An 18,612-nucleotide genomic window follows, 5' to 3' on the forward strand; every position below is an offset into this window, starting at 1 on the left:
ATGTTTTATGAACGTCCTGTTGTTGATCTGTTGTTGTTGATCTGTTGTTGTTGATGCTGTTGATCTGTTGTTGTTGATGTTGTTGATCTGTTGTTGTTGATGTTGTTGATGCTGTTGATCTGTTGTTGTTGATGTTGTTGATCTGTTGTTGTTGATCTGTTGTTGTTGATGTTGTTGATCTGTTGTTGTTGATGCTGTTGATCTGTTGTTGTTGATGCTGTTGATCTGTTGTTGTTGATGTTGTTGATCTGATGATGTTGAGGAATTTTATCTTTCTATATCGAACTTGGTGAAATGTGAGATCTCGAGATGGAGAAAGGAACTGAGGCATATCTGCTGAAAATTATGAAACAGACACAAATGACTTATTTGAAATTCGCGACTGGCACACTTTTCTGTGAGTATTACACAATTCCCACCACAACGCATTTCATGTGCATTACATTTCCCATTTGTTGTGGTTCATGTTAGCTAGCTAGCTAGGTGGTTCATGTTAGCTATCTAGCTAGGTGGTTCATGTTAGCTAGCTAGCTAGGTGGTTCATGTTAGCTAGCTAGCTAGGTGGTTAATGTTAGCTAGCTAGATGGTTAATGTTAGCTAGCTAGCTAGGTGGCTAACGTTAGCTAGAATAGGCGTTAAGGTTAGGGGTTAAGGTTAGGTTACATGCTAGCTTAGTTGTCCCGTGTGGCTCAGTTGGTAGAGCATGCCAGAGTTGTGGTTTGAATTCCCATGGGGGGCCAGTGCAAACAAACATTAAAATGTATGCACTCACTTCTGTAAGTTGCTCTGGAGAAGAGCAACTGCTAAATGAGTAAACATTTGTTTTATTGTTAAAAAGGTACACGATGCAGAAATCGTTCTGCCATTCCATGTTTGCTAAAATTGTAATAAACTCAGCAAAAAAGTAACTTCCCTTTTTCAGAACCCTGTCTTTCAAAGATAATTCGTAAAAATCAAAATAACTTCACAGATATTCATTGTAAACACAGTTTGCCATGCTTCAATGAACCATAAACAATTAATGGACATGCACCTGTGGAACGGTCGTTAAGACACTAACAGCTTACAGACGGTAGGCAATTAAGATCACAGTTATGAAAACTTAGGACACTAAAGAGGCCTTTCTACTGACTCTGAAAAAACACCAAAAGAAAGATGCCCAGGGTCCCTGCTCATCTGCGTGAACATGCCTTAGGCATGCTGCAAGGAGGTGGCCTGGGCAAGAAATTGCAATGTCGGTACTGTGAGACGCCTTAGACAGCGTTACAGGGAGACAGGAGGGACAGCTGATCGTCCTCGCCGTGGCAGAACACGTGTAACAACACCTGCACAGGATCGGTACATCTGAACATCACACCTGCGGGACAGGTACAGGATGGCAACAACAACTGCCTGAGTTTCACCAGGAACGCACAATCCCTCCATCAGTGCTCAGACTGTCCGCAATAGGCTGAGAGAGGCTGGAATGATGGCTTGTAGACCTGTTGTAAGGCAGGTTCTCACCAGACATCACCTGCAACAATATCGCCTATGGGCACAAACCCACTGTCGCTGGACCAGACAGGACTGGCAAAAAGTGCTCTTCACTGACGAGTCGCGGTTTTGTCTCACAAGGGGTGATGGTCGGATTTGCGTTTATCATCGAAGGAATGAGCGTTACACCGAGGCCTGTATTCTGGAGCGGGTTCGATTTGGAGGTGGAGAGTCCGTTATGGTCTGGGGCGGTGCGTCACAGCATCATCGGACCGAGCTTGTTGTCATTGCAGGCAATCTCAACGCTGTGCGTTACAGGGAAGACATCCTCCTCCCTCATGTGGTACCCTTCCTGCAGGCTCATCCTGACATGACGCTTCAGTATGACAATGCCACCAACCATACTGCTCGTTCTGTGCATGATTTCTTGCAAGACAGGAATGTCAGTGTTCTGCCATGGCCAGTGAAGAGCCCTGATCTCTATCCCATTGAGCACGGCTGGGACCTGTTGAATCGGAGGGTGAGGGATAGGGCCATTCCCCCCAGGAATGTCCGGGAACTTGCAGGTGCCTTGGTGAAAGAGTGGGGAAACGTCTCACAGCAAGAACTGGCAAATCTGGTGCAGTCCATGAGGAGGAGATGCACGGCAGTACTTAATGCAGCTGGTGGCCACACCAGATATTGACTGTTACTTTTGATTTTGACCCCCCCCTCCCTTTGTTCAGGGACACATTATTCCATCTCTGTTAGTCACATGTCTGTGGAACTTGTTCAGTTTATGTCTCAGTTGTTGAATCTTGTTCTGTTCATACAAATATTTACACATGTTAAGTTTGCTGAAAATAATCACAGTTGACAGTGAGATGAGTTTAGTTTGCCTAATTTCAGTTTATGTGACAAAAACAAGCAGTCATTGTGTAGAGGATCATAGTGTCATCTAAACCACTGTGAAATATCTTCTCCATAAACAATATTGTAGTTTCATCTGTTTGAAGCTATTATACAGAACCAAAACTAAAAGACAAAAACTAAACTTAAGAACGGGAAGCATAGAAATAGTACACATAAAACAGAGCTATCGCTTCGTAGACTTGCTGTCAATGAGAAAGAAGGGTCTATAACTCACATTTCTATGTGCATTTGGTCAGGTCGCCCAAAAAGTTACATATTGTAGCTTTATAGGGTTAAGGTTTGGGTTAGGACTTAGGTTAAAGGTTTAAGGTGAGGGTTAGGGGAAGGGTTAGCTGACATGCTAAGTAGTTACGAAGTAATTAAAAAGTAGTAAGTAGTTGCAAAGTAGCTAATTAGATGAAATGCTAAAGTTGTCTCCTATCGTTTATCTTAATAACCTACTGACTTTCTGTGATTTGAAATTCACTATATACAAAATTGTGTAGTGCAAAAAATGAACTTTTTTGTGTGCCTGTCATTAATTTCAAATAAGCAATTTGTGTCTATTTCACAATCATCTGTGATATTTGGTTGGTTCTTGTTGAGATATTTCCTCCTTCCCTGTTCTGTGGAGATATTTCCTAACGTCCCAGTCTTGTGAAGGTGAAGCAGTGAAACGTAGTTGATTGTGAAGGAAACAATAAGAGCATAAGAATGGAATGTTGACCCTCCAAACTGGCTGGATTTACACTTTAAACTTTGTAAAGACGGATTATGCTGTGGGCTAGACATAACAGTGGAAAGATCGAGACACAACAGTGGAAAGACCGAGACACAACAGTGGAAAGACCGAGACACAACAGTGGTCTACAGTCAATCACGGACTACAAGATGAAATCCAGCCCAGTCACGGACCAGGATGTCTTGCTCCCAGGCAGACTAAATAACTTTTTTGCCCGCTTTGAGGACAATACAGTGCCACTGACACGGCCTGCAACGGAAACATGCAGTCTCTCCTTCACTGCAGCCGAGGTGATTAAGACATTTAAACGTGTTAACCCTCGCAAGGCTGCAGGCCCAACGGCATCCCCAGCCGCGCCCTCCGAGCATGCGCAGACCAGCTGGCCGGTGTGTTTACGGACATATTCAATCAATCCCTATACCAGTCTGCTGTTCCCACATGCTTCAAGAGGGCCACCATTGTTCCTGTTCCCAAGAAAGCTAAGGTAACTGAGCTAAACGACTACCGCCCCGTAGCACTCACTTCCGTCATCATGAAGTGCTTTGAGAGACTAGTCAAGGACCATATCACCTCCACCCTACCTGACACCCTAGACCCACTCCAATTTGCTTACCGCCCAAATAGGTCCACAGACGATGCAATCTCAACCACACTGCACACTGCCCTAACCCACCTGGACAAGAGGAATACCTATGTGAGAATGCTGTTCATCGACTACAGCTCGGCATTCAACACCATAGTACCCTCCAAGCTCGTCATCAAGCTCGAGACCCTGGGTCTCGACCCCGCCCTGTGCAACTGGGTACTGGACTTCCTGACGGGCCGCCCCCAGGTGGTGAGGGTAGGCAACAACATCTCCTCCCCGCTGATCCTCAACACGGGGCCCCACAAGGGTGCGTTCTGAGCCCTCTCCTGTACTCCCTGTTCACCCACGACTGCGTGGCCACGCACGCCTCCAACTCAATCATCAAGTTTGCGGACGACACAACAGTGGTAGGCTTGATTACCAACAACGACGAGACGGCCTACAGGGAGGAGGTGAGGGCCCTTGGAGTGTGGTGTCAGGAAAATAACCTCACACTCAACGTCAACAAAACTAAGGAGATGATTGTGGACTTCAGGAAACAGCAGAGGGAACACCCCCTATCCACATCGATGGAACAGTAGTGGAGAGGGTAGCTAGTTTTAAGTTCCTCGGCATACACATCACAGACAAACTGAATTGGTCCACTCACACTGACAGCGTCGTGAAGAAGGCGCAGCAGCGCCTATTCAACCTCAGGAGGCTGAAGAAATTCGGCTTGTCACCAAAAGCACTCACAAACTTCTACAGATGCACAATCGAGAGCATCCTGGCGGGCTGTATCACCGCCTGGTACGGCAACTGCTCCGCCCTCAACCGTAAGGCTCTCCAGAGGGTAGTGAGGACTGCACAACGCATCACCGGGGGCAAACTACCTGCCCTCCAGGACACCTACACCACCCGTTGTTACAGGAAGGCCATAAAGATCATCAAGGACATCAACCACCCGAACCACTGCCTGTTCACCCCGCTATCATCCAGAAGGCGAGGTCAGTACAGGTGCATCAAAGCTGGGACCGAGAGACTGAAAAACAGCTTCTATCTCAAGGCCATCAGACTGTTAAATAGCCACCACTAACATTGAGTGGCTGCTGCCAACACACTGTCATTGACACTGACCCAACTCCAGCCATTTAATAATGGGAATTGATGGGAAATGATGTAAATATATCACTAGCCACTTTAAACAATGCTACCTTATATAATGTTACTTACCCTACATTATTCATCTCATATACATATGTATATACTGTACTCTACAACATCGACTGCATCCTTATGTAACACATGTATCACTAGCCACTTTAACTATGCCACTTTGTTTACTTTGTCTACATACTCATCTCATATGTATATACTGAACTCGATACCATCTACTGTATGCTGCTCTGTACCATCACTCATTCATATATCCTTATGTACATGTTCCTTATCCCCTTACACTGTGTATAAGACAGTAGTTTTGGAATTGTTAGTTAGATTACTTGTTGGTTATCACTGCATTGTCGGAACTAGAAGCACAAGCATTTCGCTACACTCGCATTAACATCTGCTAACCATGTGTATGTGACAAATAAAATTTGATTTTGATTTGATTTGAAAGACCGAGACACAACAGTGGAAAGACCTAGACACAACAGTGGAAAGACCGAGACACAACAGTGGAAAGACCGAGACACAACAGTGGAAAGACCGAGACACAACAGTGGAAAGACCGAGACACAACCGAGACACAACAGTGGAAAGACCGAGACACAACCGAGACACAACAGTGGAAAGACCGAGACACAACAGTGGAAAGACCGAGACACAACAGTGGAAAGACCGAGACACAACAGTGGAAAGACCTAGACACAACAGTGGAAAGACCGAGACACAACAGTGGAAAGACCTAGACACAACAGTGGAAATAAGTCTACATACCCCTTATTTAACATACACATATACAAAAACACTGGCCTGAAAACTACTTCAAAAGTACTTAAATAATTTTTGAAGTGACTTCTGTCTACTTGAGTATTGAAGTGTGGGGCGGCAGGGTAGCCTAGTGGTTAGAGCGTTAAAGGTTGCAAATTCAAACCCCCGAGCTGACAAGGTACAAATCTGTCGTTCTGCCCCTGAACAGGCAGTTAACCCACTGTTCCTAGGCCGTCATTGAAAATAAGAATTTGTTCTTAACTGACTTGCCTAGTTAAATAAAGGTCAAATTAAATCAAATAAAAATAACAGTCCCCTTGTTCACTGTCCTACTGCACATGGTCCACTTTAGACTGTCCTACTGCACATGGTCCACTTTAGACTGTCCTAGTGTGTCGTGCTCACCTGTTCCACGTCGCCCCCTCAGTATCAAAACTCAGACAGGATAACTCCCGGTCTTCCAGTCACCTCTCAGGACATTGTGATGGATGGGGAACAGGGCTGTTGCAATGAGGAGATGCCAGCCTGTCTTACAGACCAATGGTGTATAGTTCTGTTTGTCTCTATCAGCAGCATAAGATTCAGAAGTGGAAGTTGGGAAGTTTGTTTTATTATTTAAAGCATAATACCAATGAGTGTAAGCCGAGGAAAGATGTGGGATTCCTGGTTGAGGCTGAAAGCAGCGATAAAGAAATGAGACGGAGGGGTGTGATGCAATGTTAAAATGTGAAAGGAGCTAAGAGGAATGGTTAAAGACTGATGGGGTAATACTGGAGGAGTAAATGGGAGGATGGAAGAAGAGCAAGGAGGAATGGTTAACCTCTTCGGGCTAGGGGGCAGTATTTTCACGTCCGGATGAAAAGTGTGCCCAAAGTAAGCTGCCTGCTACTCAGGCCCAGCAGCTAGGATATGCATATAATTGGTAGATTTAGAAAGAAAACACTCGAAAGTTTCTGAAAATGTTTGAATGATGTCTGTGTGTATAACAGAACTGACATGGCAGGCGAAAACCTGAGACAAATCCATCCAGTAAAAGATTTTTGAGGTCACTCTTTTCAATGGGTTTTCTATGGGGATTTAGATTTCTGTGGCACTTGCTTGCAGTTCCTATCGCTTCCACTGGATGTCAACAGTTTTTAAAATGGATCGATGTTTTTCCTTTGAGAAATTAAGAAGTAGGGCAGTTCAGAATGAGGGTCGAGTGAAGTGTACTGTTTGTTAGGGGCGCACGACCTGAAAGCTCGCTCCACCTCGTTTTTATCCGCTATTATATGCAGTTTACCTCGTCTTAAATTTTATCGACTATTTACGTAAAAAAATACCTAAAGTTGTATTAGGAAAGTTGTTTGAAATGCTTGCAACAAGTTTACAGGTGACTTATTAGATATTTTGTAGTCATGTTGCGCGAGTTGGAACCGATGTTTTGCTGGATCACACACGCCAAATAAATGAACATTTTGGAGATATAACGACGGAATTAATCGGACAAAAGGACCATTTGTGATGTTTATGGGACCTTTTGGAGTGCCAACAGAAGAAGATCTTCAAAGGTAAGGCAAGAATTATATTGTTATTTCTGCGTTTTGTGTCGTGCCTGCAGGGTTGAAATATGAATGTCATGTGTTTGTTTGGTGGGGTGCTATCCTCCGATAATCGCATGATTTGCTTTCACCGTAAAGCCTTTTTGAAATCTGACACATTGGCTGGATCAACAACAAGTATAGCTTTAATTTGGTGTTTAATTTGCATGTGTGATTTCATGGCATTCTGCCATTTCACCGGATGTTGTCGAGGGGTTCCGCTAGCGGAATGTCTAGCCGTAACAAGTTTTAAAGACTGAGGGGGGAATGCTGGAGGAGTAAAGGGGATGATGGAAGAAGAGCAATGAGGAATCGTTAAAGACTGATGGGGGAATGTTATAGGAGTGATGGGGGAATGCTGGAGGAGTGATGTGATGGGGAATGCTAGAGGAGTGATGGATGGGGAATGCTGGATGGGGGAGTGATGTGATGGGGTCATACTAGAGGAGTGATGTGATGGGGAATGCTGGAGGAGTGATGTGATGGGGTCATACTAGAGGAGTGATGGATGGGGAATGCTGGAGGAGTGATGTGATGGGGATGGGGTCATGGGGAATGTTATAGGAGTGATGGGGGAATGCTGGAGGAGTGATGTGATGGGGAATGCTAGAGGAGTGATGGATGGGGAATGCTGGAGGAGTGATGTGATGGGGTCATACTAGAGGAGTGATGGATGGGGAATGCTGGAGGAGTGATGTGATGGGGTCATACTAGAGGAGTGATGGATGGGGAATGCTGGAGGAGTGATGTGATGGGGAATGCTAGAGGAGTGATGGATGGGGAATGCTAGAGGAGTGATGGATGGGGAGTGCTGGAGGAGTGATGTGATGGGGAATGCTAGAGGAGTGATGGATGGGGAATGCTAGAGGAGTGATGGATGGGGAATGGATGGATGGGGAATGCTAGAGGAGTGATGGATGGGGAATGCTAGAGGAGTGATGGATGGGGAATGCTAGAGGAGTGATGGATGGGGAATGCTAGAGGAGTGATGGGGGAATGCTAGAGGAGTGATGGATGGGGAATAGAGGAGTGATGGATGGGGAATGGATGGATGGGGAATGCTAGAGGAGTGATGGATGGGGAATGCTAGAGGAGTGATGGATGGGGAATGCTAGAGGAGTGATGGATGGGGAATGCTAGAGGAGTGATGGATGGGGAATGCTAGAGGAGTGATGGATGGGGAATGCTAGAGGAGTGATGGATGGGGAATGCTAGAGGAGTGATGGATGGGGAGTGCTAGAGGAGTGATGGATGGGGAATGCTAGAGGAGTGGATGGGGAATGCTAGAGGAGTGATGGATGGGGAATGCTAGAGGAATGATGGATGGGGAATGCTAGAGGAGTGATGGATGGGGAATGCTAGAGGAGTGATGGATGGGGAATGCTAGAGGAGTGATGGATGGGGAATGCTGATGGATCGGGAATGCTGATGGATGGGGAATGCTAGAGGAGTGATGGATGGGGAATGCTAGAGGAGTGATGGATGGGGAATGCTAGAGGAGTGATGGATGGGGAATGCTAGAGGAGTGATGGATGGGGAATGCTAGAGGAGTGATGGATGGGGAATGCTAGAGGAGTGATGGATGGGGAATGCTAGAGGAGTGATGGATCGGGAATGCTAGAGGAGTGATGGATGGGGAATGTGAAGCAGCATGAGCCAAAGGTGCAGTGATGGAGTGCTAGTTGTCTCTCCGGAGTGCGTGTCGTTGTGGGAGAAGGCTGTGTTCTGCACCAGATGCGACACATACACAAACCGCTCACTGTGTTATTTATAGCTAGATTTACAAGGTTCTTCCAGCCATCACGTGACCACACACACAAAGTGCTGGACGTGCGTGACTCTGGAAATGTCATAAGAAACATTGGCAATTCTCCCTACAGACAGACAGATGGGTGGATGGCTAGTTAGAACGCCCAGGGACTTGTGGTCTTTATGTATATGAGATAATACGTAGAGGACTCTACATAGAGGACAGCATTTCAGAATATTTCCATATGAGACATTTTTGGCCTCCTCTTCCTGTGCACAACAGTGTGTTGGTAGGTTCTGGGGGCTGTGATGTGGGTATTGAACAGTGTGTTGGTAGGTTCTGGGGGCTGTGATGTGGGTATTGAACAGTGTGTTGTTAGGTTCTGGGGGCTGTGATGTGGGTATTGAACAGTGTGTTGTTAGGTTCTGGGGGCTGTGATGTGGGTATTGAACAGTGTGTTGGTAGGGTCTGGGGGCTGTGATGTGGGTATTGAACAGTGTGTTGGTAGGTTCTGGGGGCTGTGATGTGGGTATTGAACAGTGTGATTGCAGAGTCTGGGGGCTGTGATGTGGGTATTGAACAGTGTGTTGGTAGGTTCTGGGGGCTGTGATGTGGGTATTGAACAGTGTGTTGTTAGGTTCTGGGGGCTGTGATGTGGGTATTGAACAGTGTGTTGGTAGGGTCTGGGGGCTGTGATGTGGGTATTGAACAGTGTGTTGTTAGGTTCTGGGGGCTGTGATGTGGGTATTGAACAGTGTGTTGGTAGGGTCTGGGGGCTGTGATGTGGGTATTGAACAGTGTGTTGTTAGGTTCTGGGGGCTGTGATGTGGGTATTGAACAGTGTGTTGTTAGGTTCTGGGGGCTGTGATGTGGGTATTGAACAGTGTGTTGTTAGGTTCTGGGGGCTGTGATGTGGGTATTGAACAGTGTGTTGGTAGGGTCTGGGGGCTGTGATGTGGGTATTGAACAGTGTGTTGTTAGGTTCTGGGGGCTGTGATGTGGGTATTGGACAGTGTGTTGGTAGGGTCTGGGGGCTGTGATGTGGGTATTGAACAGTGTGTTGTTAGGTTCTGGGGGTTGTGATGTGGGTATTGAACAGTGTGATTGCAGAGTCTGGGGGCTGTGATGTGGGTATTGAACAGTGTGTTGTTAGGTTCTGGGGGCTGTGATGTGGGTATTGAACAGTGTGATTGCAGAGTCTGGGGGCTGTGATGTGGGTATTGAACAGTGTGTGATAATTTCTCTCTGTCTCCCCAGCAGCAGTGTAACCCAGGGGACCTGCGTGTCCTGAGGAAGGGGATGACCCTGTACCACTCTGAGTCTCAGCTGTCATCCCTGCCACGACGCCAAGATGCACTGCACAACGTGAGAACACACACACACACCTCTTTACTAACTATAAACAGACATCTTCCCACTGCTGTTTTTACAGCTATCCTCTTGCATGTCTTTCTCTCACATCACAACCACCCAGTTTATACCACGGGATCTCCAGGCCTTTAGGCTTCTGTCTCCCCAGAGCCTGTTTCAACTGAATCATGTACTATGAAATGAATTAGACCCAGTCCCAAGGCCCTACATACAGCTAGACCCAAGACCCAGTCCAAAGGCCCTACATACAGCTAGACCTAAGACCCAGTCCAAAGGCCCTACATACAGCTAGACCTAAGACCCAGTCCCAAGGCCCTACATACAGCTAGACCTAAGACCCAGTCCAAAGGCCCTACATACAGCTAGACCTAAGACCCAGTCCCAAGGCCCTACATACAGCTAGACCTAAGACCCAGTCCAAAGGCCCTACATACAGCTAGACCTAAGACCCAGTCCAAAGGCCCAACATACAGCTAGACCTAAGACCCAGTCCCAAGGCCCAACATACAGCTAGACCTAAGACCCAGTCCCAAGGCCCTACATACAGCTAGACCTAAGACCCAGTCCCAAGGCCCTACATACAGCTATACCTAAGAACCAGTCCCAAGGCCCTACATACAGCTAGACCTAAGACCCAGTCCCAAGGCCCTACATACAGCTAGACCTAAGACCCAGTCCCAAGGCCGTACATACAGCTAGACCTAAGACCCAGTCCCAAGGCCCTACATACAGCTAGACCTAAGACCCAGTCCCAAGGCCCTACATACAGCTAGACCTAAGACCCAGTCCCAAGGCCCTACATACAGCTAGACCTAAGACCCAGTCCCAAGGCCCTACATACAGAACTATATGTTCTATTATAAACTGTGTGGTTCGAGCCCTGAATGCTGATTGGCTGAAATCCGTAGTATATCTTATTATGTTCATAACTAGTTTATAATAGCAATAAGGCATCTCGGGGGTTTGTGGAATAAGTCACCTCGGGGGGTTGTGGAATTGGGCACCTGGGGGGTTGTGGAATAGGGCACCTCGGGGGTTTGTGGAATTGGGCACCTGGGGGGGTTTGTGGAATTGGGCACCTAGGGGGGTTTGTGGAATTGGGCACCTCGGGGGTTTGTGGTATAAGGCCAATATACCACGGCTAAGGGCTGTATCGTGCCTAAGGCCAGCCCTTAACCGTGCATCTTGTTTTGGTCCAGTTGTCATGACGTCTCCATCTCATTATGGTCTGTAACTGTGATTGATTGGCTGGCTTCTGATGTGTTCATCCAAGCATAAGAGATGGCCTTAGTGGAACACACGCACAGGGACACAGAGACACAGAGACAAAGAGACAAAGAGACACAGAGACACAGAGACAGAGAGACAGAGAGACAGAGCGAGAGAGAGATGATTCTGAACTTCCTGTTCTCTCTTAGTTAATAGTTAGTTAATAGGATGGCTTCTTCTCCCATTACCATCATCATGGTTTTATATTTAGTTGGCCCTCTGCCCTCTCTTTGTTCTGCCCCACTTCCACTTTCAGGTCACGTTGTGTGTCAGTGTGCATGTTTTAGTTAGACAACACTGCCTTCATTTCATTCACGCCGACACTAGATAGTCCGCTCCTATTCCTCGTTTTAACACGGTATCCCATAGTTTCTAACAGTGTGTTAACCTACGGACCATAGTTTCTAACAGTGTGTTATCCTACGGACCATAGTTTCTGACAGTGTGTTAACCTACGGACCATAGTTTCTGACAGTGTGTTAACCTACGGACCACAGTTTCTAACAGTGTGTTAACCTACGGACCATAGTTTCTGACAGTGTGTTAACCTACGGACCATAGTTTCTAACAGTGTGTTAACCTACGGACCATAGTTTCTAACAGTGTGTTAACCTACGGACCATAGTTTCTGACAGTGTGTTAACCTACGGACCATAGTTTCTAACAGTGTGTTAACCTACAGACCATAGTTTCTAACAGTGTGTTAACCTACGGACCATAGTTTCTAACAGTGTGTTAACCTACGGACCATAGTTTCTGACAGTGTGTTAACCTACGGACCATACTTTCTAACAGTGTGTCAACCTACGGACCATAGTTTCTAACATTGTGTCAACCTACGGACCATAGTTTCTAACAGTGTGTTAACATACAGACCATAGTTTCTGACAGTGTGTTAACCTACGGACCATAGTTTCTAACAGTGTGTTATCCTACGGACCATAGTTTCTGACAGTGTGTTAACCTACAGACCATAGTTTCTAACAGTGTGTTATCCTACGGACCATAGTTTCTGACAGTGTGTTAACCTACAGACCATAGTTTCTAACAGTGTGTTAACCTACGGACCATAGTTTCTAACAGTGTGTTAACCTACGGACCATAGTTTCTGACAGTGTGTTAACATACAGACCATAGTTTCTGACAGTGTGTTAACCTACGGACCATAGTTTCTAACAGTGTGTTATCCTACGGACCATAGTTTCTGACAGTGTGTTAACCTACAGACCATAGTTTCTAACAGTGTGTTAACCTACGGACCATAGTTTCTAACAGTGTGTTATCCTACGGACCATAGTTTCTAACAGTGTGTTAACATACAGACCATAGTTTCTGACAGTGTGTTAACCTACGGACCATAGTTTCTAACAGTGTGTTATCCTACGGACCATAGTTTCTGACAGTGTGTTAACCTACAGACCATAGTTTCTAACAGTGTGTTAACCTACGGACCATAGTTTCTAACAGTGTGTTAACCTACGGACCATAGTTTCTGACAGTGTGTTAACCTACGGACCATAGTTTCTAACAGTGTGTCAACCTACGGACCATAGTTTCTAACAGTGTGTCAACCTACGGACCATAGTTTCTAACAGTGTGTTAACATACGGACCATAGTTTCTGACAGTATTTCTCTCTCCCTGTACTGGAAGACCTAAAACAGGCTGATTATGCAGGGAACTGAGCCAGGACTCAACAATCATATGAATAGTAAACACCACCTGGAGCTGTGTGTTTCTCTGCACTGTCCAAAACCTTTACTTATACAAAAGCCTTACCCAGCAAGGAATAGAACCCATATCTGGCCCAGCACAGCAGTTCTGCTAACACATCTCACACGGTGGGTTTCACCTACAAAATAAAGGAAGGAACAAAAGGAATGTTACTTTTGTGGTTAGGCCTTACCTATACAGTAAGTACGTAACTTCAAGCAATTACAAATAGTTTGGAATAGCAGACACGAATGGTCGCCTCCCCACCAGACTAACTCGGTCTTTCTCCTCTCTCAGGGCACGGTTGGTCGCCTCCCCACCAGACTAATTCGGTCTTTCTCCTCTCTCAGGGCACGGTTGGTCGCCTCCCCACCAGACTAACTCGGTCTTTCTCCTCTCTCAGGGCACGGTTGGTCGCCTCCCCACCAGACTAATTCGGTCTTTCTCCTCTCTCAGGGCACGGTTGGTCGCCTCCCCACCAGACTAACTCGGTCTTTCTCCTCTCTCAGGGCACGGTTGGTCGCCTCCCCACCAGACTAATTCGGTCTTTCTCCTCTCTCAGGGCACGGTTGGTCGCCTCCCCACCAGACTAACTCGGTCTTTCTCCTCTCTCAGGGCACGGTTGGTCGCCTCCCCACCAGACTAATTCGGTCTTTCTCCTCTCTCAGGGCACGGTTGGTCGCCTCCCCACCAGACTAACTCGGTCTTTCTCCTCTCTCAGGGCACGGTTGGTCGCCTCCCCACCAGACTAATTCGGTCTTTCTCCTCTCTCAGGGCACGGTTGGTCGCCTCCCCACCAGACTAATTCGGTCTTTCTCCTCTCTCAGGGCACGGTTGGTCGCCTCCCCACCAGACTAACTCGGTCTTTCTCCTCTCTCAGGGCACGGTTGGTCGCCTCCCCACCAGACTAACTCGGTCTTTCTCCTCTCTCAGGGCACGGTTGGTCGCCTCCCCACCAGACTAACTCGGTCTTTCTCCTCTCTCAGGGCACGGTTGGTCGCCTCCCCACCAGACTAACTCGGTCTTTCTCCTCTCTCAGGGCACGGTTGGTCGCCTCCCCACCAGTGAGTCAACCCCGGTAACAGGCTACCTGCCCTGTGTTCAGAAACCAGAGTCTGTGGTCCACGCTATGAAGGTATGACAACTTGACGTTATCTCTCACACAGACTTGGGTTCAAATACATGTGTATTTGTGGATCTGGTTTTTAAAATTATTTTCTCTGTGTATTTGATTTATTTGATTTACTTTTACTTGAGCATCCATTGTATCTGCAGGACTAGGTTGTTGTTGATGTGTTGTGTTGCTTTAACCTGCTGCTTTAAACAATGAATCACATTGATTCCCTAACTTGGTTTCATGACCATATGCCTGATTGTACCAGGTGTTGGAGGTGCATGAGAACCTGGATAAGAAGCAGGGCCCAGAGGACTACGAGGAGGATCTGAGTGAGAAGGAGAAGGCCATCGTCAGAGAGATGTGTAATGTAAGGAGTCTTTTCATTCTCCTCTCTCTCTTTTCATCCGTCTCCCTCACCTGATGCGTTATTAGTGCAGGTAGAAACATGAGTATTGGTTTTCTGGGTCTTGTAACTACATCGCCGTGGCCTATTTTGCTCAGAGCTATGAAGCACTAGGAGGAACTGTAGCTTTGTTGTACAGTCTCTCTCTCTCTCATCCTGCAAGCAGTGTTCTAATTGGAGCGTGTTCTAATTGGAGCGTGTTGTTCCATTGTGGAGCAGTGTTCTAATTGGAATGTGTTGTTCCATTGTGGAGCAGTGTTCTAATTGGAGTGTATTGTTCCTGTGTCTCTGTTCTATTGTGGAGCAGTGTTCTAAGTGGAGTGTGTTGTTCCATTGTGGAGCAGTGTTCTAATTGGAGTGTGTTGTTCCTGTGTCTCTGTTCCATTGTGGAGCAGTGTTCTAATTGGAGCGTGTTGTTCCATTGTGGAGCAGTGTTCTAATTGGAGCGTGTTGTTCCATTGTGGAGCGGTGTTCTAATTGGAGCGTGTTGTTCCTGTGTCTCTGTTCCATTGTGGAGCAGTGTTCTAATTGGAGTGTGTTGTTCCATTGTGGAGCAGTGTTCTAATTAGTGTTGTTCCTCTGTGTCTCTGTTCCATTGTGGAGCAGTGTTCTAATTAGTGTTGTTCCTCTGTGTCTCTGTTCCATTGTGGAGCAGTGTTCTAATTAGTGTTGTTCCTCTGTGTCTCTGTTCCATTGTGGAGCAGTGTTCTAATTAGTGTTGTTCCTCTGTGTCTCTGTTCCATTGTGGAGCAGTGTTCTAATTAGTGTTGTTCCTCTGTGTCTCTGTTCCATTGTGGAGCAGTGTTCTAATTAGTGTTGTTCCTCTGTGTCTCTGTTCCATGTGTTCTAATTGGAGACTTTTGTAAGAGGCTCCCGCAGCCCAACTGTCAGAGCAATTAATCTATCTGAGGGGGCAGGAAAAAGAGCAGAGTATTCTCCCCTCCTCCGCGCCCTCCATTATTTAAAGCCTTCACCTTCCTCCATCTCTGAGAGAAAGAGAGAGAGAGAAACCCTGTGTCCTCTCATCTCACATGCAGAGAGATTCTACCAGGGGTTCAGTTAGTGAAAGACCAAGTGTGGACATAACCCTTTTGTTTGTGTTTTCTTTGTGTGTGTGTGTGTGTGTGTGTGTGTGTGTGTGTGTGTGTGTGTGTGTGTGTGTGTGTGTGTGTGTGTGTGTGTGTGTGTGTGTGTGTGTGTGTGTGTGTGTGTGTGTGTGTGTGTGTGTGTGTGTGTGTGTGTGTGCGTTCAGGTGGTGTGGAGAAAGCTGGGCGACGCAGCAGGAGCTAAGCCATCCATCAGACAGCATCTCTCTGGCAACCAGTTCAAAGGCCCTCTCTAGTCCACGGCAACCAGAGAGGAAGACTAACTATGCTCACCTGACACCACCTCCACTCCTACTGCTTACACTACTCATAACACCCTGTTCCCACTACAGTTCCCATCACCCACTATTCCCCTGGGATATGGCTTTTGTCCAGATGGGATGCAGCTTTTGTCCAGATGGGATGCAGCTTTTGTCCAGATGGGATATGGCTTTTGTCCAGATGGGATATGGCTTTTGTCCAGATGGGATATGGCTTTTCTCCAGATAGGATATGGCTTTTGTCCTGATTTGCCATGTTCCTCGTATAATTGATTTCATCATCTTCTCCTGGGCCTGGTTTCCCGATAGAGATGGAACTTCGGCTTATGACTGTTTTAACAATACGTCTTTCCTACAAGGCCCAAGATGTAACACGAATCTTTCCTACAAGGCCCAAGATGTAACACGCGTCTTTCCTACAAGGCCCAAGATGTAACACGCGTCTTTCCTACAAAGGCCCAAGATGTAACACGAATCTTTCCTACAAAGGTCCAAGATGTAACATGAATCTTTCCTACAAAGGCCCAAGATGTAACATGAATCTTTCCAGAAGGCCCAAGATGTAACACGAATCTTTCCTACAAAGGTCCAAGATGTAACATGAATCTTTCCTACAAGGCCCAAGATGTAACATGAATATTTCCTAAAGGCCCAAGATGTAACATGTGTCTTTCCTACAAAGGTCCAAGATGTAACACGAATCTTTCCTACAAAGGCCCAAGATGTAACATGAATATTTCCTACAAAGGCCCAAGATGTAACATGCGTTTCCCAAAACGCCACACAGAGAGAACATTCGCTAAGTGCCTTCGTTGGAGCATGTTTCACACGGCGGTAGGATCGAACGAAAGGATCGAACGAAAGGCATCGCTGCTCTCGGATCAGCTTTCTTCCATTCAAATCTTACCTTGACATTAGAATTATTCCACAATACTGACGATGGATCAGCTACCTAGAGATATTATCACCTACGGCTGCAAAATATTGAGGCGGCTTAATCTAATGCCTACCCTATAACAATGAGCTTTATCAAGATGTGGAACATCACTGTGCACATGTTTAAACACATCATTAAATAGAATGAGGCACAAATTGCAGACAGGAGCCAAACAGTAAAATAAAATCTAAATTGAATGAACATGAAATTTCTTTCAGTATCGTCAAAATACAATATATATTATATTCTGTAGGTGGGCTATTTATCTTTTAATGCCGTTGTCTCATTTCATTTGAAGCATATTTTTTCCTTCACTTGTTTGTATTAATTGGCAACTTTGTATTTGTACTCAACTTGGTTCTGAAGTTTTCGGCGGTCACAGAGAGAGACGGATAAACATCTTGACTCTTTGTTTAGCGGAGGTTTTCTGTGTGTAAAGTGATGCAGTAGGTATCTACCGACGTACTTTGCTGTTCACACGCCGATCAGTCGGATGCAGTCAGTAAATAACAAGCGTTTTTCAAGTACAATTTTAGCAATGTTGGTTTTGGGAAACAGCTCTTGAGATTTAACGATGCTCCTACGAAGTTACTAACGATGAAATGAGCCTTTAGATGCTCTTGGGAACCTGGGCCCTTTTGTTTTGTTTTATGCTGAATAGAAACCCAGATGAGCTCTATAAGAAGTCCCCTAGAATAGGACCAGTGTCACTTTAAACCAGTAGAGCTGCATGGTTACTATAGCAGGGCTTCAGGTAGAGCTGCATGGTTACTATAGCAGGGCTTCAGGTAGAGCTGCATGGTTACTATAGCAGGGCTTCAGGTAGAGCTGCATGGTTACTGTAGCAGGGCTTCAGGTAGAGCTGCATGGTTACTATAGCAGGGCTTCAGGTAGAGCTGCATGGTTACTGTAGCAGGGCTTCAGGTAGAGCTGCATGGTTACTGTAGCAGGGCTTCAGGTAGAGCTGCATGGTTACTGTAGCAGGGCTTCAGGTAGAGCTGCATGGTTACTATAACAGGGCTTCAGGTAGAGCTGCATGGTTACTATAACAGGGCTTCATGTAGAGCTGCATGGTTACTATAGCAGGGCTTCAGGTAGAGCTGCATGGTTACTATAACAGGGCTTCAGGTAGAGCTGCATGGTTACTATAGCAGGGCTTCAGGTAGGCTAGAGCAGGGCTTCAGGTAGAGCTGCATGGTTACTGTAGCAGGGCTTCAGGTAGAGCTGCATGGTTACTGTAGCAGGGCTTCAGGTAGAGCTGCATGGTTACTGTAGCAGGGCTTCAGGTAGAGCTGCATGGTTACTCAGGTAGAGCTGCATGGGCTTAGCAGGGAGAGCTGCATGGTTACTATAGCAGCTGCATGGTTACTGTAGCAGGGCTTCAGGTAGAGCTGCATGGTTACTGTAGCAGGGCAGGTAGAGCATGGTTACTTAGCAGGGCTTCAGGTAGAGCTGCATGGTTACTATAGCAGGGCTTCAGGTAGAGCTGCATGGTTACTAT

General features: G+C 46.3%; 1 protein-coding gene and 1 long non-coding RNA gene across 5 annotated transcripts in view; both read left to right on the top strand.

The window, feature by feature from the left end:
• LOC123995394 (coiled-coil domain-containing protein 85C-A-like) overlaps positions 1 to 16,704 on the top strand; it is a 115,011-nt gene extending 98,307 nt beyond the window's left edge. The window contains exons 3-6 of one of the 4 annotated variants that reach the window (XM_046298967.1): positions 10,194 to 10,301; positions 14,328 to 14,423; positions 14,671 to 14,772; positions 16,061 to 16,704. In XM_046298967.1, the coding sequence (XP_046154923.1) occupies positions 10,194 to 10,301; positions 14,328 to 14,423; positions 14,671 to 14,772; positions 16,061 to 16,150 (396 nt within the window). In that variant the 3' untranslated portion in view covers positions 16,151 to 16,704. The other 3 variants (XM_046298968.1, XM_046298969.1, XM_046298970.1) reach the window with 3 other exon arrangements.
• A 132-nt stretch (positions 16,705 to 16,836) lies between these two features.
• Positions 16,837 to 18,361, top strand: LOC123995733. The gene is made up of 3 exons (XR_006831881.1): positions 16,837 to 16,856; positions 16,923 to 18,273; positions 18,330 to 18,361. It is a non-coding gene; the product is annotated as an uncharacterized LOC123995733 (long non-coding RNA).
• The last annotated feature ends 251 nt before the right edge of the window (positions 18,362 to 18,612 follow it).

The sequence above is a fragment of the Oncorhynchus gorbuscha genome, linkage group LG14 (assembly GCF_021184085.1).
Source record: "Oncorhynchus gorbuscha isolate QuinsamMale2020 ecotype Even-year linkage group LG14, OgorEven_v1.0, whole genome shotgun sequence".
Taxonomy (NCBI): domain Eukaryota; kingdom Metazoa; phylum Chordata; class Actinopteri; order Salmoniformes; family Salmonidae; genus Oncorhynchus; species Oncorhynchus gorbuscha.